Source organism: Chrysemys picta, chromosome 6 (genome assembly GCF_011386835.1).
Source record: "Chrysemys picta bellii isolate R12L10 chromosome 6, ASM1138683v2, whole genome shotgun sequence".
NCBI classification, from domain to species: domain Eukaryota; kingdom Metazoa; phylum Chordata; order Testudines; family Emydidae; genus Chrysemys; species Chrysemys picta.
This window is the reverse complement of record NC_088796.1, coordinates 84,068,240-84,090,231: the sequence shown is the minus strand read 5'-3', so window position 1 is coordinate 84,090,231 and position 21,992 is coordinate 84,068,240. Positions and strand designations below refer to the sequence as shown.

The 21,992-nt window shown below is 43.5% G+C and overlaps 1 protein-coding gene across 4 annotated transcripts in view; it reads right to left on the bottom strand.

Annotated features, from left to right (window-relative positions):
• Positions 1 to 8,649: 8,649 nt before the first annotated feature.
• The window catches only part of SHC3 (SHC adaptor protein 3), an 84,560-nt gene continuing 71,217 nt past the window's right edge, over positions 8,650 to 21,992 (bottom strand). For all 4 annotated transcript variants that reach the window (XM_005307639.5, XM_005307640.4, XM_024101136.3 and 1 more), the window contains 4 exons: positions 21,036 to 21,129; positions 18,109 to 18,303; positions 16,881 to 17,176; positions 8,650 to 9,580 (listed from right to left, as the gene is read on the bottom strand). In XM_005307639.5, the coding sequence (XP_005307696.1) occupies positions 9,452 to 9,580; positions 16,881 to 17,176; positions 18,109 to 18,303; positions 21,036 to 21,129 (714 nt within the window). In that variant the 3' untranslated portion in view covers positions 8,650 to 9,451. The remainder of the gene's footprint in view (positions 9,581 to 16,880; positions 17,177 to 18,108; positions 18,304 to 21,035; positions 21,130 to 21,992) is intronic.

Sequence of the window (21,992 nt, the reverse complement as noted above, 5' to 3'; positions counted from 1 at the left end):
CCCATGTGATCTAAAAAATGGTATGTTAGGAAAAGAGTCTGTTACATGCAGCTGATTGATTGCCAGTTTATGAAGGCTACAAATGGGACAATGCATAAGATTTTTTACAAGTTTATTTTAATGCATTTAAAATGCTTTCATTCATGCACCATCTCCCATCACTTTATTCTGTGGGCCAGATTTCCAAAGGTATTTAGACAGCTAAGGATGCAGATAGACTCCTAATGGGATTTTCAAAATCACCTAAGCAGGTGCCTAGCTCTGAAATCGTGCGTTTTAAAAGTACCACAGAAGCCACTTTTCTCCTTGTGTTGTACCATGCTAAAAGTCTCCTGTGAGGTGGCTGGAGGCAGGTGGGATCTGATTCTCCATAGCCTTACACCTTTTGCAATCATCTTACACTTGTGCAAAGTACCAAGTGCAAAGTGTTGTGGTTTCACACAAAGTCCTTAAAACCTAAAGAATGAAGTATTGACACACTGGTGCATTTTAAATAAAGTGAAATAAATGTGTAAAAATCTTTTAGTGTCCCAGCAGTAGTAATAATAAATAAACATGTAAAAATGGATTGCTATTCAGTTGTTTTGTGGGAAAAGACTGTTTTTTAAAAAGCTAAATAAACTAGAAGTCTGAACTTCAAACATTTACTCAGATGATTAGTCTTCATTTATGCAAGTAGTCTCCATGCATTATCTCCTGTGTGCTACTGACATAACTAAGGGCAAGTCTACACTACAGTGCTACATCAGCGCAGCTGCACTGATGCTGTAGAGCGTCTGGTGAAGATGCGCTATGCTGACAGAAGAGTGCTCTCCCATCACATACTGCACCTCGGCAAGAAGCTATGTCGGCAGGAGAGCATCTCCCACTGACATAGCGCTGGTGTGGCAGTGCAAAACTTGCGTTGCATGGGGGCGAGGGGGCTTTTTTACACCCCTGAGAGATGTAAGTTAGATCAACTTAAGCCAGGGGTTCTCAAACTTCATTGCACCCTTCTGACAACAAAAATTACTCACGACCCCAGGACCAAAGCCTGAGCCCACCCAAGCCCCACTGCCCCAGTAGGGGGGGGCTGCAACCTGAGCCCTGCCACCCAGGGTTGAAGCCCTGGGGCTTTGGCTTTGGCCCTGGGCAGTGGGGCTTGGGCTTCAGCAAGTCTAAGCCAGCCATGGTGATCCCATTCAAAGGGGGTCGCAACTCACTTTGGGGTCCCAACCCACAGTTTGGGAACTGCTGACTTAAGTGGTACTGTAGACCTACCCTAAAAGTTTGCAGGTTTAGGGTCCATGTTTTTCCTTTTAAATTCTGTACAAACAAGTTTAGTTTTTATAGTTAGTTACACTCTGTTATAACAGAATAAACCAAACAGAATTGCTAGCTAAATTCTAACTAAATCCTTCAGGAAATGTTGGTATTTCACAATAAATTTCCATTCTGCACAAACAGAGTCAAAATAGCAAAAAATTTCATGGAACAAAAAATTTTGAAAAGGTTTGAATCGGAAATGTTAAAACAGAGAATTTCAACAATTTCAATTTAAATTAAACAAATCAACATTTGAAATGGCATTTTTAGTTTCAAACCAACATTTCATTTTGACATGTCAACTCAAAGTGAACTTTTTCCCTTTGATTTCCCCAATCGTAAATTCAAAAAAACTTTGTCTAACTCTACATTTTTCTGCAGAAATTAGACAAAACCACATTTTCTGACAGGAAAATTTTCATCTAGAAAGTTTCAACCATTTTCACTGTTGAATCTTTCCTACGTTTGGTGATGCACAGACCAGAAAGAATCCAGTTTGACTTTCAATCTCAGGTAGAGATTGCAGGGCTACAAGTTAGAGACAACATTGTTTTACTAATAAACTTCAGAAATGTGATATGGAATTATTGAGAAACGATAAAAATTGAACCACAGGCTGTGCCAGATTAAAGCATAGGCACTATTAGGGCCATGTCTCATGTCCCAGCTCCTAGAGTGACACAACGAAGTCAGAATCTCAGCTTTCATTTGATTTTTAAAATAGCCCTCATGAATGCTAAGAAAAGCTTGAAATTGTGACCCAAAGGTAACCAGTGCCTGTCTGAGTCTATACGGAGCCTGAAACAATAACTCTCAGAGGTGTGCTTGTCCCATACATCTTCACTCTGACACTTGCTGCTACCCTAAAGAGGATAGCATGTGAACCCATTGAAGGGTGGGCCTGAGGCCTTGGATTGCCTTAATTTAGCCCTAACCACAAGATGCCAATATTACAGAGTCACTTTGCACAATATAATCACAGAAAAAGCAAAACAAGACTTTTCTTTCCTAAAATCATGGTCATAGATACCAGACAGAGTGCTACTTAATGTTGTGTATTTGGTTGTCGTGGTAATAGAATCTTGTGTTGCTATGGCAACTGAGTTAGATTATTAAGCGATAGCCCAGCCAGTTTTTGGCTGGCTGTTGGTTAGTTGTATGTGTAGCAATAAATGGCTGCTCCAAGGTTTACAGCTCTCTGTGTCTCCAGTGATTTTTTGCTAAAACTGTTGCCCCCAAAGATATAATAACGTGGTGACGAGGATGGGATATCTGTGCTGCCCCAGCAACAGAAAGAAGTAGAAGCTAAGGTACAAAAACAAACAAACCTTGTTTGCTGCTGGAAGGGGGTGAGAACTGGCTTGTTTGCACTGACTGTGCAAACTGAAACTAAAATCATGGCTACATTTACAGGGCCACTGGAACCTTTTGAGGAGACTACAGTGCAATGGCATGTATATACTAAGCATTTTGAGCTTTTTGTTATTGCAAATGACATTACAGAAGAGAAGAAGGTGCCAATATTCTTAAGTGTTGTAGGGGCTAAGACCTACTCCCTGCTACGCAGCTTACTACACCCTGTTAAGCCAAAGACTAAATCTTACAGTGACATTGTGGAAATCCTGGGGTCCCATTTTTCTCCAAAACCACTGGTAATTGCTGAAAGATATAGGTTCCACAAAAGAGACCAGAAAGAAGATGAAACAGTTGTACAATTTGTAGCAACTTTGAGAAAGCTTGCAGAACACTGTGAATTTAAGGAGATGTTAAATGATGCCCTACGTGACTGGTTAGTGTGTGGCCTCCACAGTGAAGCTATATGGAAGTGCCTATTGACAGAGGCTCAACTTACCTTACAGAAGGCCATTGATATTGCTGTCTCCATGGAACTGGCTACAAAGGAGGCACAATCCATTGGTGCATCCCCTAGGGTGCATAAGGTGTCACAAGAACCTACCCACAAAACTGTGGGGAGTCAGGAATGTTACTGCTGTGGTAAGCCGGGTCACCCTGCATCAGAATGCTGGTGTAAGGACCTGGTGTGTCGACACTGTGGCAAAAAAGGACACATTGAGTATGCCTGTAAACAAAAGAAAAAGAGGCCTGTGGTCTGGCCGACCAAAAAGGGAAATCTGCATACCCTAGAGCAGACCCAGGATGACCAAGGAGATACCTCCTCACAATAAGAAGAGCCACTCCATGTTTTGTCTTTGGCAGTGGGCTCACATGAATACTGGATAACCCCGTTGTTGGACGGCAAACCTATACGCATGGAACTGGACACGGGTGCAGCCATTTCGCTGGTCTCAGAGACTGTGTATAAAGAAAAGCAACAGCATCTTCCGCTTAAAGCAACAAAAACAGTGCTGAAGACATATACGGGAGAAGCTGTGCCCATGTTGGGCACTACTGATGTTAAGGTAGAGCTCAATGGACAGGCTGCTAAATTGCCACTGTTTATGGTGAGAGGTAATTACCCAGCCTTAATGGGTAGGTCTTGGCTTAGGAAGATCCAGCTGAATGGGGCAGAAGTGCACCGAGTGACTAAATAAGAAACCGGTCTGACCACTATACTAAGGAAACATGCTGCTGTTTTTGGAGAGGATCTGGGAAGTATGAAGAGAATCACTGTGACACTGAACATTAAACCTGACAGTCAACCAAAATATCTGAAAGCCAGAACTGTGCCATATGCCATCAGGCCGAAAGTTGAAGCGGACCTGGAGCGCCTGGTCACAAATGGAGTCCTGATACCAGTTACCCATAGCCCATGGGCAACTCCTATCATTCCAATAATGAAGAAAGATGGCTCCCTCCAGATTTGCGGTGATTTTAAAGTCACTGTCAACCCGGTGTTATATGCAGAGCAATACCCGCTTCCCCACATCAATGACCTCTTCGCAGGCCTGGCTGGGGGACAAAAGTTCAGTAAGATTGATCTGAGTCAAGCGTATTTACAGATGCATGTTGATGAAAAGTCCCAAGAGCTGTTGACTATTGTGATGCATAAGGGGCTTTATCGATACTGTCGCCTACCCTTCGGAATAACATCTGCTCCCGCCCTGTTCCAGAGGGCTATGGACCAGATTTTGTGTGGCTTGCCAGGAGTCCAGTGCTATCTGGATGACATCCTGGTCACTGGAAGGAATGAGGAGGATCACCTAAAGAATTTAGAGGCTACCCTACAAAGACTGGAAGAGTATGGACTGCAAGTCCGCAAAGAGTCCGTGAATTCTTCCAGCCCTCTGTTGAATATTTGGGACACATCATTGATGCTACAGGTCTTTGTAAGGCCCCTGCCAAAGTTAAGGCTATTGTGGAGGCTCCCCCTCCTCGAAATGTTCGCTCATTTCTAGGACTATTGAACTATTATGGAAAGTTCATCTCACAGTTAGCCACACTGCTAAAACCACTTCACGAACTCCTTGGCCAGAACAAGGCCTGCAAGTGGACTGAAGCCTGTGATGTTGCATTTAACAAAGCTAAGGATGCATTGCTAAATTCTGAAGTTCTGACGCACTTTGATCCATCCTTACCCCTACAGTTGGCCTGTGATGCACCCCCTTATGGAGTGGGAGCAGTCGTGTCACACATTATGCCTTCAGGAGAAGAGAGACCTATTGCTTTTGCTTCACGCACTCTAAGCAAAGCAGAAACTAACTATGCCCAAATCAAACGTGAGGCATTGGAAATCATTTTCGGAATTCGGAAGTTTCATCAGTACCTGTTCGGACGGAAGTTTATTCTTCTCACAGACCATCGACCCCTGACTTCAATTTTTGGACCTCACACAGGCATTCCTCCATTAGCCACTAGTCGTATGCAACGGTGGGCATTGTTGCTTTCCGTGCTCACATATGAAATCAAATATCGGAAATCCACTCTGCACGGCAATGCAGATGGTCTTTCAAGGCTGCCTTTGCCAGACAACCATCGAGATATTGCCCAGAAGGAAATCTTTTACTTTAAACAGGTAGAGAATACACCCATCATCGCTATTCAGGTAAAGAAGGCAACTCACATTGACCCAGTATTGTCCCAGGTTATGGACCTAGTGATGAATGGAACATCTCGATGAACCTCTCTGGTCTCACACGACCTTGTTACCTACGTGTCCAGGAGGACGGAGTTACCAATCCAATCTGGTTGTATGTTGTGGGGCAGACATGTCATTATTCCACCACCACTGAGATCACAGATGTTAGAACAGCTCCATTCCAGTCACTGTGGAATAGTGCGCATGAAGGAAATTGCACAAAGCTATTTTTGGTGGCCTGGATTGGCCAGTGCTATTGAAGAGAAGACAGGAGCTTGTATGTCATGTCAGGGTGTGAGGAATGCACCCCAGTGGGCACCCCTACATCCATGGGACTGGCCTGAAAACCCGTGGCAACATATTCACGTTGACTTCGCTGGCCCCCTTGAAGGAAGCATGTTCTTAGTGGTGGTAGATGCCCATTCAAAATGGCCAGAAGTCTCTATAATGCAGTCCACTACTGCAGAGAGTACTATCCAAAAACCACGAGGACCCTTTAGTTGTTTCGGTCTGCCAGAACAACTTGTGAGTGACAACGGACCGCAGTTCATCTCTCAGGAGTTTCAAAAGTTTATGAAGGCAAATGGGATACACCACATCACTTCAGCACCATATTATCCATCCACCAATGGATTAGCTGAAAGATTTGTGCAGATAATGAAACAAGCTTTGAAATCGGCAAGGGGACAATTATCCATTCAAAAGTGTCTGGACACCTTCTTACTATCCTACAGAAACACACCTCATGCTATGACCAAGGCATCCCCGGCCTTTCTAATGATGGGATGACAGCTGTACACTTGCTTTGATCTGCTGAAACCCGACAAATTGTGCAACATCAGCAGCAAGATCAAGTCATCAGGCGTGCACCCAGAGCGAAAGACCGAACTTTTAGCCCAGGACAGCTGGTTTTGGCTCGGAATTATACTTCTGTAGCTAAATGGGTCCCTGCCTCTGTCATCGCTCAAACGGAACCTGTTTCCTACACAATCCGGACTGCAGAGGATCTCACCTGGCGGTGACATGTAGATCAGCTGCTGCCAGGTCATACCAGTCCTCAGGACTCATCTTCAGTTGAGTTGCCTGACTTCACCACCTCCGGCGAGACACTGAATCAAGAGTCACCTGTTCCTGACTTTCCCCCCCATTACTGCCAGCGGCAGAGATACCCCTCTGCCCGGCATGAGCTGATACCCCATCCTCACCCCTTCGCCCTACGAACCCTGAGCCCATTGTCAGGCCCGCGCCCAAGACGGTTTTGTGTGCAACAATACCAGAAGTCCGCCATAATCTAGAGACAGAAGGCCTCCTCGTCGGCTGGATGTTTAGCTAGGGTGAACCCACGGTTACAGGGCAAAATAATCCCCGGGGTTTAGCCGGGACTGGAGGCAGTTAGTGTTTGTTTTATTTTGGGGACATTCTTATTAAGGGGGGAGGAATATGTTGTGTATTTGGTTGTCGTGGTAACAGAATCTTGTGTTACAGTGGCAACGGAGTTAGATTATTAGGGGATAGCCCAGCCAGTTGGGCTGGCTGTTGGTTAGTTGTGTGTGTAGCAATAAATGGCTGCTCCAAGATTTACAGCTCTCTGTGTCTCCAGTGATTTCTTCCTAAAACTTTTGCCCCCAAGGATATAACACTTAAGTATCTCCATATTTCAGCCTTCTGTATTCCAGCATCGAATAGGGCAGACCTAATCTGAAGATCTCCATCCATGCCATGGGGGACTGTTATGATCCATCTGACTCCTTTCCTGTGCTCTCTGCTCCTAGCCAAACCTACTGTTCTGTGCAGAGGAGATGGGAACTGAAGCAAACAGCTGTATCATCACAGCAAGGAGGAAAAGGGAAGGATGCAGCCATAATTCCCTGCCTACTAGGAGGCATAAAGAAGATCTACTTCCCCCCACATATAGGGAACGGGGAGGGGGGGGAGAAAGAAGATTTGGGTGTGGTCTGATGGGGAGAAGGTCCAACTGCTGCATGGGGAAGTGGTGGTGATAATCAGCCTCTGCGGCCTAGATGTAAAGATGTGTCAGGGAGTGGTTAGTGGGGATCCAAGAGAGAAGCCAGATGAGTGATTTAGTGTGCGATGCCAGCTAGGGTGAGTCTTGAATGGCTAAAGGAGTTCCAGGAAGGGATCAACATAGTCTGGGAAGTTTCATGGGACTGGGTAGACAGGGTGATAGGGGCTAGCTGTGGGCTGGTCCCATGGCAATGCATTGGGAAGTGAAACATGCTGAGATGGAGAGATTAGAGGTGAAAATGTAATTTTAAATTCTCAAAAATCTTTGAAAGTCAGTTCTTCCTCTGATAGCTCTTTTCAGGTAGTGAGCTATAGACCAGCTGTGGGATTCCTTTTTGAAATTAGAGATTAATCCTAAACAAACTTGCAAAGTAATGACCTTTGCGTAGTCCATGGCACAAGGAGGACATTATTTGTGAGTTTTAAAACTGTCATCCTAGGAATGGATTCTAAAGCAAATCCTGAAGTCAACTTGGCCCCATTTCAGCAAAATACTTAGGCACATGTCTAACTTTAAGGACATGACAGGTCTATTGACTTCAGTTGAACTAACATACTTGAGGGTAGACATGAGTGTAAGTACCTTCCTTAATCAGGGCCTTTATTAATCAAATCCTGAAACTTGGTTTAAATTTCTGACTTAGAAATACTGAAGTTTAAATTTTGCTCTCAGTTACAATGGTGCAACCTTCACTGAAGTCTATGGGAGTTGCATCAGTTAAACAGAGAGCTGAATTTGGCCCTCAGTTAGATATGTATAACTGAAAGACAAAGTCCATTCCAAAAGAAAGGCAAATTAATGAAGTGTGTGTGTGTGTGTGTGTGTGTGTGTGTGTGTGTGTGTGTGTGTGTGTGAGAATGCACTTTTCAATGTACACTTCCCAGTACCAAATGTTAATGAAATATCTGCCAAAAAAGCAACTCTAATATATATATATTTTTTCCACACTGCTAATTAGAGACAACCAATAAATTTATAAAAACAATCACTTGCTGAAGGTTAACTTGAAGCTATACTTTAGGGAGAGGCACATAAAAACTAAGTGAATCAAAGTTAGATCATTTAAATGGACTAACATTCTAGGTATTCATTTTTGTCATTGTTCTATGAGAAAAAAAAAACTTTTTTGTGTGTCTTTTTGACCAACCACAAGCATCTTGCACCAAATATATTAAAAAAACAAGCAGTTTGAACCCTCTTAATCAATGTATGACATCTCATTGGTGACTGGCAGTCAAAAACAATTAATTCTTTAGCACAAGAAGTGAACTATTTGTAAATAATCTTAGTATTGAATTTAATAAATCAAAGCTGCAGAATATTAGTTCAATTATATTATTGTTAGAAAAATTAAATGCATACACCTTGTACACGGAGAGATCACACCAAGTCATTGTCAAAGCAAGTTACACATATCTTGAGTAGCATCATATAAGAATTCAAACTGGACATCAAAAAGAGAAAATGCTTTTGAACTCAGTGACACTGAATAATGCTTTTAAAAATTGTTTCAAGCTAAATTTCCATGTTAGAATACGAGCTACTGAATTTAATCCCCTCAACTGGTATTTAACCAATGTAATCCGCCTGTGTTCTCACCATAATTGTGCTTATTAGATAAAATTACAAATAAGACTTCTAATATTGTATTCTCAAGGAAATGAGACTGTTGAATTCTATTTTTATCTGAACAATCACAATGGGCATCTTTTTCAGTTAAAAACACATGGCACAGAACATTAGTTCCATACCTTCAACAGACAGACTTGAAAAATATAAATATATTACTGTATTTATGTATAATGTGTGTATGTACACTGTCAATATTCACATTAAAGATTCAGAATAATTTTATTGAAATTACATTTTAAGAAATCTATCTGTGTTTTTAATCATACTTCATGTCTGCATAGAGCAGTAAGAAATGTCAAGTGGTACTGTACGGGATGGGGCTTTTTAAAGCTCAAGAAAACATATTGGTGATAGATAGATATATGTGTGTATTTTTTAATGTACATGTTTCCAGGTTTGCAGTGTCCACTGCAGTGGTTATAGCTTACAAATGCTGAACATGTCACCATGGGTCACTGTTTCCTCTCAACTGGCTGCTGGAGGCAGAGTTCACTTCCAGCGGAAACTATTGGCAAATTGTTCTCAAGATGATGGTTGATGAGATGGCTTATGCTGTCAAATACACGATCCTTTGTACGAACCTTAAAAGAAGAGCATGGAAAAGTAAAGGTTAAATATGGACCAATCTTTCCTTTACCATTAAACTAAAGTTAACTGAAAATAAGACAAAATATTTTCCTTTTATATCTGCATACACGCGCGGTCGCACACACGCATACACACAAACACTTTTAAGGGTCAGAGCTGCCTCCCATTAGAGTCAATGGAGGTTTTGTCATCTCCAAATTAGTTGTTTCACCTCCTACTCCCTCACTTCTCTCCAAACTTCTGTTTTGCCTGTTCTCTTATTGGCCACCTTTACTCACACTGAATAGGCCGGGCTGAAGATTTTTCCATCACAACTTTTTTCAACAGAACATTGATCCTCTGATCAAATGAAACATTTTGGATAGTGTTTGCTCTCTACAAACACTTCCAATTTTTTGTTGAAAAATTGAACACCAAAACATTTCGAACAAAATCCAAACCTCCTGGGGATAGGCAATTTTTGGCCCAATTTTTTTTTCATTTTTTGGTGCCAAAATCTGAAAAAATATTTGGCTTTTGGTTTTTCATCAAAAAGCAAAAAATGTCTGCTGAAAATGTAGGCAATACTAATGAAATATTTTGTGTTTGTCAACAAAAAATCCATTTTTCTGACCAGCTGCATCCTGAGTAGACCCCAAGTTGTCTATTACCACATGAGGAGCCTCACTTATTTAAATGAGGTTAATCCCAGAGAAAGGTGTCCCTCAAGGTCAGTAAAAGTAGCAGAACCTAGTCCTATCCTTGCATGTTTCATACTGCACCTTCTACTTAGATGTCAGTGGCCTCCCTCTCTTCTGTCTCAAAACCTGCTCAAGGAAATATTCCAGCTACAAAGACCATTATCTGTATTTGGCTCTGTATATGTTTCTGGTCTGCATAGTACCCAGTTGTGTCTTTGGACTGTAAGCTCTTCAGAGAAAGGAACCTGTTATTTGTCTAGCACAGTGGTTCCCAAACTTGTTCCGCCGCTTGTGCAGGGAAAGCCCCTGGCGGGCCAAGCCGGGTTGTTTACCTGCCGCGTCCGCAGGCTTGGCCAATCGCGGCTCCCAGTGGCCACAGTTCGCTGCTCCAGGTCAATGGGAGCTGCTGGAAGCGGCGCGGGCCAAGGGACGTACTGGCCGCCGCTTCCAGCAGCTTCCATTGGCCTGGAGCCGTGATCGGCCGAACCTGCGGACGCGACAGGTAAACAACCCGGCCCGGCCCGCCAGGGGCTTTCCCTGCACAAGCGGCAGAACAAGTTTGGGAACCACTGGTCTAGCACATTTTACCAGTATTCTTTACAACTGCTGTGCTTCTTCAATGATTAAATAAAAAAAAAATCTAAAAAATCTAAAAGGTTGCAAAGTCAAGCACTCAAAGGTTAAACAATGCCAGATTTAAGGTTGCTCTTGTGTGTATGCATTATGATAGTCTTTAATTACATGATCAAATACTATTTTTCCCCCAAGGACTCTTGCATCATTTGTGTGAACTGAGATTTTTCAAAGGCTTATAACTTGGCCAATTTGGGGCAGATTTTCACAGGAACAGCAAAAGGCACATCCCTGACACATAGACAAGCTCTTGCCAAATTTCAAGTCCCTGCTTCAAAGCGAGGAGCCCCAGATGGTTGTAAGATTTTTTTTAAATGGGGAAAACTATGTATTTTGCCTAATCTCATGCTCAGAAACCAGCTGAACAAATTGTGCTGAAACTTTCCTAAAAAAAAAAAAAAAAATCATCCTGAGGTAGATACCCTCTTTTTATTTATTTTTTCTTGTCTCTTCCCTATTTGGGGGTCAACAAATCCAGATGCAGACACCCAGCATATTTAGTTGAAGTTTTGCAAAGTTGTAAAAGGGTCTTATAACGGGAAGTGCCAGGTAACCTTAACTATAGCAGTGCTACCAGCTCTGCCTATAACAATAATGCTGCTGAAGAAAGTCTGCAGACTTTTATGATTTCTAGAGTCCAACTAGCATTCCAAGTGCAACATGATCTAGGAGGAAAACCTCAGTTCCCATTAGTTGCTTTGAAGCATCAGCTTTATGTAACCTATCAGGCCCATATTTTCAGAACTCAGGGCTTGTCTTCACTGCAAGCTTGAGTTATCTGCATTCAAGTTAACTTCTCTTGAGTTAGCCTAACTCAAATGAGACCAGTCACATTGTGAAACAACACTCTCTAGCATCGGCAGCACTCAAGCTTCCATCCATATCCCCTGATGGCCAGTTAGTTCAAATTTAAAACACCACTTAACTTTTACTAGAGATTTGTGTGTGTACCTGGGAGTCAGGCTGGAGGTAACACTCAAATTAGACTTTAAGATCACACTGCAATGAAGACAAGCCCTAAAAAAAGGCCCCTGAATAATTTGCACACAAATGACCTGTTGGGTGCTGTTTGTATGTACAGTTATCTCAAATAATTCTGAAAATTTGGACCTCAGTATGTCTAAGAAATGCAAACTGTGGAAAAATGGCCTCTTCGGGCTTGCAATATGTTTGCATTTTGTTAGCTATACTCATGACGAGCCACAAATCAAGCTGCCAAAGGGCTGAGCTAGTGGCTCACAAATCATAAAGCCAGCACAGTGAAGTCTAAATACAGAAATAGGCAAGCTGCTCCTATGGGAGCAAATTTCTCAAGTGGTGTGTAACTTGCAGTTAATACCTCCTTGAGGTGACTCTTCACTGAGCAAGGTCCTTGAAATTGCTGATGGCTCCTGAAGTGACATGCAAGACAAAAAATCCACTTGGAAGAGAATTGCATCTGTGCAAGATGCACATGACCCCTATGCCCTGACTTGGCCAATGTGACCCCAAAGGTGGGAGGTGATGGCTGGCAAGAGGGCATGGCCAGTTCTCTCACAGGTTGAGCTGATTTGTTCGTTTGGAGCTCAACTGCAGTTTAAAGCTGCCTAACGAGTGTTGGACAAGCAAACTCCCCACCCAGTGAATTCCCTCTGAAGTGCAGGAGCCCCCATTGAAACACAAGGGTGAATCAAGCCCAATAATATTTATTTGTGTGAGGCTAAATTATTTAATGTGTGTGAGGCATTTTGAAAAAGCGATACAGCCATGGTGGTTGTTGGAAGGCAAGGGGTGTGGGTAGGTGGTGATAACGGTGATAAGTGCACACAGCCAAACACTAGCCACTCAGCACAGTGCCCTCCATCCCTAAAGTATCAGTGTTTTTCTATGTGGACATCCAGAATCTGATAAATAAGTAAGTGAAGTATGAAATGTGTAAAATGATGCTTTGCAATGAGGGAAGTGATGGGGGGGGGGGATATATTTCCATTTGTATTGAAAACTCTGGGGCTAGATTGTAACTTGGACTGCAAGCCTATACAACGGAACACAGAGGGAGTGCACCAGGGCCCACTGCTTCCTGAGTGCCCCCTTCTGGCTTCAGGGAACTTGGGGGTGCCCTGCCTCAGTTTCCCTTGAGTCAAGGCCCTTCATTCAATAACTGTACTAGAGGCTTTCTTGTGACCAATAATACCCCTTCTTGGCATCTGGGTTTATTAACATAAACAATTCAAACTGCCCTCAATCCCAAAATACATTCTATTATTACAATACCTGTTCAGCTCTGCCAGTCCCAGAACACCTGTTCAGTCCCAGTCTGCTTTTTATCAAGTAGCCACTCCAGCCCCTTCTAGCTAGAGTCTGTCTCTGCTCTTCCCAGAAGAAACCTTCCGGTCTTCCTATCTGCAGTTCTTTCTTCCCCAGAAGAGGGTCCAGCACTCTCTCAGTGCGCTCTATTCTCCAGCTTGGGAGGTCAGCAGGCAAACCCCTCTACTACTCCCCTGGTCCTCAACTTTCTTCAGCCCTCTGCCTCTGGCTTCCAGGCTTGAGCCCTCCCACATGGCCAAGGCTCTGTTGCAGGAACCTCCTGCTAACTGCCACTCTCTTACCACCTGCAACTCTGCAGCTGCCTCTCACTCTCTGTCAAGCAGCAACTCCCAGGGCCTCCTGCCTGGAGAGTCAAGTTTGGAAAGGCACATCTCTGGCTCAGGGAATCTCCTCCCCAGCCAGCAAACAGCCACTGGCTTTCCTCCTTTTAAACACTCAACATAAGTGTAATGGAGTGGGGCTAACTGAACAGAGCTGGCTGACCCAATCCCTCCTGGCCCTTAAAGAGGCAGGCCACCCTGTTACAGAAATCAGAACCTTCTTCCATCTCTGCATAGGTTACATGGATCTTGAACCCAGATGGGTAGGAGATACTAGGTAAGACATGTCAACTACTCCTCACCTGCAGGAGGTATGTTGGGAAGGTAATGACAGGATCCTTGGCTCTTCCATCACTTCTTGCTGGCTGGCACTGAGCAAAGGGGTGGGATTGGGGATGAGTGCTGTAATTAGCTAAGTATTGGTAGACCACCAGCAAATTACTACTTCCCCAGCCCCAGAGCAAGGAGGAAGCAGCGTAGCCACTGTGACTCAGAGGTGCATTACAAATGGACTCAAGTGGAGAGAGGTGATGAAAGGAGATTCTCATGCAGGGAGGGGAGCAGGTTCATGTTGCCTTAAGGGGAAGGAGTGGAAGGATGTGAGGCCAATATCCTGGTTGGCCACAGAAGAGAAAATGTGGTGCACCCCTGTGTAGCAATGGCCCCATGCTCCCTGCCTACCAGAACTCCAGCCAGGACACTGCATCTCTGCACCAGCCATATTGCAGGCTTGTGCATTAAAGGTATGATAGGACCCTACTATTTAATCCTCATGGCACCCCACTCAAGAGGTAGCTATTTGTATGCGTATTGCAGATAAACCAAAAGGTCCTTCTGCAGGGTCACAAAACACTGGTAAACTTTCAGTCAGTGAGTCAAAGAGATTCAGCACTCATTTCCGCTGGCTTGCCGAGGCTGACACAAGCCCAGGAGTAACCTCAGGAGTAATCCAGTTATAATGGAAAACATCTTAATAATATTCTTCGACTGCCCTCCTGTGGCAAATACAATGACAGCATGTACAGCAGCCTTCTCTAGTCAAAGCTTTTGTGAATCAAACCCTGCTGGCCTTTTGCAAGCTTTTCTGTTGAAGTCAGTAGGAGTAAGGCCCAACAGGATTGGTCCTTCTGTATATATACACCATATACACTAGTTTGTCAGGAACCTGTTGCTCTGATTCTTATGATTTAAACTAGCATTTTACACAGGAATAGAAAGTCTTGTATTAAGTGCCAAACTGGCTAGCCACTAAGAACAGGGAACTGAAATATGTTGCTTTCCACCCACTCATACCAAGTGGAGCCCCTTCACAAACTTTCACAGGTGCATAGATTCCAAAGCCAGAAAGGACAATTGTGATCATGTAGTCTGACCTCCTCTGTAACATAGGCCATAAAACTTCCCCAAAATAATTCCTAGAACAGATTTTTTAGAAAAACTTCCAGTCTTGATTTAAAAATTGTCAGTAATTGAAAATCCACCATGACCTTTAGTAAATTGTTCCATTGGTTAATAACTCCCACTGTTAAAAATATGCACCTTATTTCCCAGTGAATTTGTCTAGCTTCAACTTCCAGCCACTGGATCATGTTATATCTTTCTCTGCCAGACTGAAGAGCTCATTATTAAATATTTGTTCCCCATGAAGAGAGTTATAGCCTGCAACCACGTCACCCCTTAACCTTCTTTTTGTTAAGCTAAATAGATTTTGCTCCTTAAGTCTATCACTGAAAGGCATGTTTTCTAATCCTTTAATCATTCTTGCATCTGTTCGCTGAACCCTCTCTAATTTACCAACATCCTTCTTGAATCATGGACAGCAGAACTGGACACAGTATTCCAGCAGCAGTTGCACCAGTGCCAAATATAACCTTTCTACTCCTCTTCGAGATTCCTTGGTTTATGCATCCAAGGATAGCATTAGATCTTTTGCCCCTAGCATTACGTTAGGAGTTCATGTTCAGCTGATTATCCACCACAACCCTGAAATCTTTTTCAGAGTCACTGCTTCCCAGGATATAGTCCCCTATTCTGTAAGTATGGCCTACATTCTTTGTTCCTATGTATATATATATTATATATTTACATTTAGCTGTATTAAAACATATTATTTCCTTGCATCCAGTCAGGGCCAGCTCTGGCTTTTTTGCCGCCCTAGGCAAAAAGCCTCCCGCCCTCCCCCCCCCCCCCCCCCCCCCCCCCCCCCCCCGGCGAGGAGCGCCGGGAGGAGGGCGGAGAGCCCGACCGGGGCCCCGCTCTCCCCAACCGGCCGGAGCGCCGGGAGGAGGGCGGAGAGCCCGGCCGTGGCTCCGCTCTCCCCAGCGGCCGGAGCACCGGGGGGAGGGCGGCAAGCCCAGCCGGGGTCCCGCTTTCCCCAACCGGCCAGAGCGCCGGGAGGAGGGCGGAGAGCCCGGCCGGGGTCCCACTCTCCCCGGCCGACCGGAGCGCCGGGAGGAGGGCGGAGAGCCCAGCCGAGCCCCGCTCTCCCCGACCAGCCAGAGCGCCGGGAGGAGGGTGGAGAGCCCGGCCGCGGCCCCGCTCTCCCCGGCCGGCCGGAGCGCCTGGGGAGAGCGGCGAGCCCGGCTGCGGCCCCGCTCTCCCCGGGTGAGCGCCGCCCCAAGCACATGCTTGAAGGGCTGGTGCCTGGAGCCGGCCCTGCATCCAGTTTACCAAGTGATCCAGATATCTCTGAATCAGTGACCTGTCCTCTTCATTATTTTCCACTCCCCCTATTTTTGTGTCATCTGCTTACTTTTTCAGTGATGGGCAGCTACAAAAATACCAAGGACCAGTTTTCATGCCCAGCTCTGGCTACTTTATATTTCTCTGCTGCTAGAAAGCCAATTTAACCAGCTAAGGGAATCCTCAGGTAGCAAAGAGACAGAATATGCCATTTCTCTCCCAGGCCTGAGTGAGAGCCTATTCCCAGAGAAGGAAGTCACGCCCCTATGCTCTGGAGATCACTCTTATCAGAACAACTCATTGGGGCCTCAGGCAGCTGGGTGGAAATAAGAGCAGTGCAAAGGCAGTTCTAACTAATGCGAGGGACCAGACTGCTCCCCAGACAGCCCTGGGATCTGGGGGCCACAAAAGTAACTTAATACCTTTGACTGCCCCTGTATTGCACTGAGGACTAGACTAGAGGAAGTGGCCTCAGAGCTACCTCGCCATGTAGAAATGCTGCAGCAGTTCTTCAGCTAAGCGTCGTGAGTTGAGATTTAAGGTTAGGTGATGGGAACCTTACAAATGCCTGTAATAACAAATAATTGTTATAAATAGGTTTCATTTTCTGGCTTACAGAAAATATATAGAGTCTGACTCTTTTTTACTCTCATTCAGGAGTCAACACTTACAGTTCCTTCCGGATCCACTAAAAGAAGATGTTTGGCTTGTCTATTGTGCATACCAGTCAGCACATAGGAGCCTGGATTTGTGGTGCTTTTCCTGACCAGGAAGTCTCCACATTTCTTTAACAGCTGTTCTGCCTCTTTCCTACTCATCTCTCCTTGATACCAAGGCTCTGTATTCAGCTCGTTCATTATAGTGCAGTTAGCTGCTCTGGGTAATGGAGGACTGGTACACTCGACCGAGGGAGCCTTATTCAGCGCAGGCCCAGTGGCCTGGTTCTTGAGAGCATCTTCAAAAGGTTCTGGTTACAGGCACAGAAACAAGTGCAAGATCACTCACAGGTAAACTGCATTACAAAAAAATACAATTCTGGTCATTTTAACCCTGGTTTATTTTCTTGTAATAGCCACTTCCATTTATCCTTAAGAAGAACAAACACAGTATGGTGTATTACTAGTCCCACTAGTTTATATAATATATTAAGAACATAGAGAATATTGTTTGTAAACAAATATATTAAAAATCAGAGACAATTTTGACTAATTGCTAAGGGTCACATATTTGTAGGTATTTGTATGTTCTGGACAGGATCAGGGCTCTCTTATTGTCTAGCCAGTTAGAATCATAGAATATCAGGGTTGGAAGGGACCTCAGGAGGTCATCTAGTCCAACCCCCTGCTCAGAGCAGGACTAATCCCCAGACAGATTTTTGCCCCAGATCCCTAAATGGCCCCTTCAGGGATTGAATTTACAACCCTGGGTTCAGCAGGTCAATGCTCAAACCACTGAGCTATCCCTCCCCATGAAGTTAGGAGGACTTCATTTTAAATAAACTGCATAATCTGCATAGTCACATATATTACACAGATATCTGCTCTCTTTTCAAAACAGAGTATTAATTTAACAAAGATCCCTGATGTTTAATTACATACTATGATAAACTCATGAGTCTACATCCTAAATTAGGAAAAGAAATCTAGGTTAGATCAGTGTGAGCTAACACATGTTACCAAATTCCAACCTTCTTCCTAGTGTAGATGCAGGTTAACACCTTTTACCCTGATTTAGCTTCAAAACTATAAGCACTCATAATTTCAAACTCAGAAAGATATGGATCACCTTCATTAATTCAAACCATTTTAGGAATGAATAACTGGCAATTCTGTTGGTCCAAAATAAAAGACTAAGTATGTAGGATCTGTCATTAGAGGTGAGAGTTAAAAGGGAACTCACTCATATCAAACAGATCTTTTCTTGGACTGCTGTCTTTGGTACACTCTTTTGTTCCACTGAATGCACTTTCAGCATCTGCCTGAAGTGCAAGTAGAGCTTCCATGTTTATATGTTGGGTGTTCACATAAGCTGGCACCTCTCCTGTTGGGGTTACCTGAGGCTTCCCTTCTGGCACGCTGTAAATGTCCAAGGACCCTGGAAAATTCAAAAATTCTCTTTAACATAGCATTAGGAAGGATAAAGCAGTATTGTTTAGAATAAACATAGGAGGTGTCACTAACCAAAGTGCAAACTCAACAGTCTCTGGAAAGAGAGATGAAAAGACAAACAACATGCCTGTCTATTAGAGCTTGGCACAGTGGAAAAATCATTCTCAAATAGTCATTCAAATTCAAAACGGATTTTGATTTGACTGCATTCATGGTCCTTTTGTCTTCACTTTCTGCCTATTGTTTACTAGCACAAATACAGGAGGAAAGTGAATTTTAAGCCTGACTACTGGCTGATTTGATTGGAATATTCAAAACTGGGGCAGCGTTGGTTAGTTACCTATGTCATGCGATCAGAGAACTGAAGTAAGCTAATCTGATTTAGGTAACCAAACAACACAGCATCAGTTTTGAAATTTAAATATCAAATAGCTGAAACAATACTGCAAACTAGCCAAATGAGGGTGAAATTTCATGAAGACATGCAAAAAAATTCTGAATAATGAATATATTTCAGAATATTATGATTTGCTCATGACGTTCACAAAAAGCAAAACAGGAAAATTTTAGAAATCAATTATTTTTTACAAATAATTTGCTCAACTCAGCTCATAGATGCACATACGTGCATGCACTGACACTGTGATGGCCTGTACCCCTGTATTCACCCTTTGACCATTGCTGTAATAATCTTTGTACAAAGTATGCCTTGTAAGGTATCCTTTAAAAACTCATAATTTACTGGTCAATAATTGTCCTGAACAACATTGTATATAAAATTCCACTGTACAGTGTTATTAACACATGTTCCAAACCACAGCCCTGTCCAAACAGAAAATGGCAAACAGGTCTGTCTCAAACAAAAGAATGTGTGCTCTGCTTAATTTGCATTTAAGCAGAAAACAAAGGGCGTTCCAAGGGGTGGGAAAACCAGCAGGAGATATAATACCCTTAGACTTTTTGTCTCCTGAATCTCAGCTGGAAACATTTCTAAGATGGGGAGTGACTATAAAAATGACACCCCTCCTCCTCCTCTTACTCTCTGTCCATCGATTGACTGCACCAGAAGGACAAAGGAAGCAGCCGTTACACAGAAGACGGGGGCCCTGGTCTAGAAATTTGCCCAGCAAGACTATTGAGAGCACGTGGTGACAGAAACTTTGCTTTGAATGTAACATAGTTTGTTAAGTTAGGCACTAGTTGCGTTTTATCTTTATTTCTCTTGTAACCATTTTATGCCTCATTACTTGTATTCACTTAAAATCTCTTCCTCTATCTCTTTGTAGTTAATAAACTTGTTTTATTGTTTTATCTAGACCAGTGTGTTTGAATTGAAGTGTTTGGGAAACTCCATTTGAGATAACTATATATGTGTATATCATTTCTATTAATAAAATGGCAGACTTTATATTAGCTTGTATTGTCCAGGAGAGGAGTGGGCAGTAGAAGATGTACAGTTCTGGGGAAAAGTCCGGGACTGGAAGTGTGCTGAGGTCACCTTCCAGTGTAAATCAGGTTAGTGAAAGCCTGAGTGTGACCAGCAGGTTGCAAGTGCACACAGACATAGCTCGGAGTGACTTACATGCTAGAGCAGCGGTTCTCAAACTTTTGTACTGGTGACCCCTTTCACATAGCTAGCATCTGAGTGCAACCCCCCCCCCCCAATTAAAAACACTTTTAAATATATTTATCACCATTATAAATGCTGGCCGCAAAGTGAGGTTTAGGGTGGAGGTTGGCTGTGAGCAGTCCAGGAGTGGAGGCAACAGCAAAGCAGTGTAAAGGTTAGAAAGCCTGGGTGTCACAGCTATACATCAGTGCAGAATGTACCCTGGGTATAACTCACACACACAGACCTACATTGTCAGAAGTAACTACTGATTTTGGTTGCCTGATTTGATTTGTAGGACCCACCTGGAGACACCTTCAAGAGGTCAGATTTTCAGAAAGTGCTGAGCACCCACCTCCTGAAAATCAGGCCCCTTAAAGGTGTGTCAAGCTGGGCATCCAAAATCACTAATCATATTTGAAAACTTAGGCTTTTATATATACATATATAAAAAAGCCTAAGTTTTCAAATGTGATTAAATAAACAGCTCTGGGAACTGAAATCCAATATATATTCTGAAACACACACACAATCCAATATATATTCTGAAACACACACATATATATTGGATTTCAGTTCCCAGAGCTGTTTATCCAATACCTTTCACAAACACTGATGCTAAAACTCACTTTAAGGAAGAAAATAAACTATCAATTAACTATAGTGTCTTGCTGCAAGATTTCCATGCATCAGACTTTCACTGTATGGCCCCAATCCACCCAATCAAATCCAACTCTATGATTGGGGCCTATATAATGTCTACACTAAAAAACAAAACACGGCAGTGTTTCAGAGCCTGGCTCAACTGACTTGGGCTCACAGGGCTTACACTGCAAGATCAAAGATAGCAGTATAGATGGTTCCTGCTCAGGATGGAGTCCAGGCTCTGAAATCCTCCCCACTTGCCAGGTTTCAGAGCCCGGGCTCCAGCCCAGGCAGGAACGTCTACACTGTCATTTTTAGCCCCTTAGGGTAAGCCCCATGATCCTGAGTCAGTTGACCCAGGCTGAGACTCTCAACAAAAAAACAAAACAAAAACAAAACCAACCCTGCAGTAACAGTGCAGACATATCCTTTGAGAAGTATAATTACTTTAAAGTTTAACTCACCTTGTTTAACAGGAGCATGCTGCCAGTCTTCACTGAATTTGTCTCCGAAGTGTCGACTCTGGTAGTATGTTTGTTCTCTTCCTGCTGCAGCCGACTAGAGTGGACATACAAACAACAATTCTTCAACTACTCCTTCCTTTAAAACACTGTGATGCACTGTTCATCTTTGAGGCTTTGTTCGGTTCTGTTCTACTTACACCTAGTCTTCTTTTCATTCCTTATGCATGACACTATGATTGAGCATTCTGTCTTGAATGTGTTTGTGTAGGGGAATGATGGTGTGAGTGACCTTCATGAGAACCTCACTCCTTCCTGTTTTTATTCTATAAAATATGCAGCCTTCTTTATTTGGCAAACCCTGACAACCTATTGAGGATGTGCTGCAGAAAACAGGTGCTAGAATACAAGAATGAGCAAGCGTCTTCAAAAGGATTAACAGAAAGATTCACTCACTGGTACCTACTGACTGTATGGTGGGAGGGGGTTCTCAACAGACAAGGTATCTCTGGAATTAAATAGAGATGTGCTGCCAACATTACGATCTTTGGCTCAGATGCTGAGTGCTGTTCCACTCAGACCAGCAGAGCCCCACTGATTTCAGTAGAGTCTATATGGGCAGCCTCTTATAGCTGCTCAGCCCCACTGAGGTCAATGGGACTCCATATAGGTGCAGGGACCTGTCTTCATGGATCAGCTTGAAGGAGCACAGACTTTGAGCCCAATCCTTGTATTTTTGCCTGAATGAGAACAGTAGGATTGGCCCTGTAAGGAAGTGCCCTGTTCTTAATCCAGCACACAAACAACTGGATGGCATCCAAACTACCCTTTCCTGGGGTTTCCTTTACTGTTAACCTAAGGGGACACCACCAGCTTGAAATATTAGTCAATTTAAAAACTAGGTAAAAGTAGTTTTAGGTGCTACCCCTGCCCATGAGTCCCTCTGCCAATTGGTTTGGT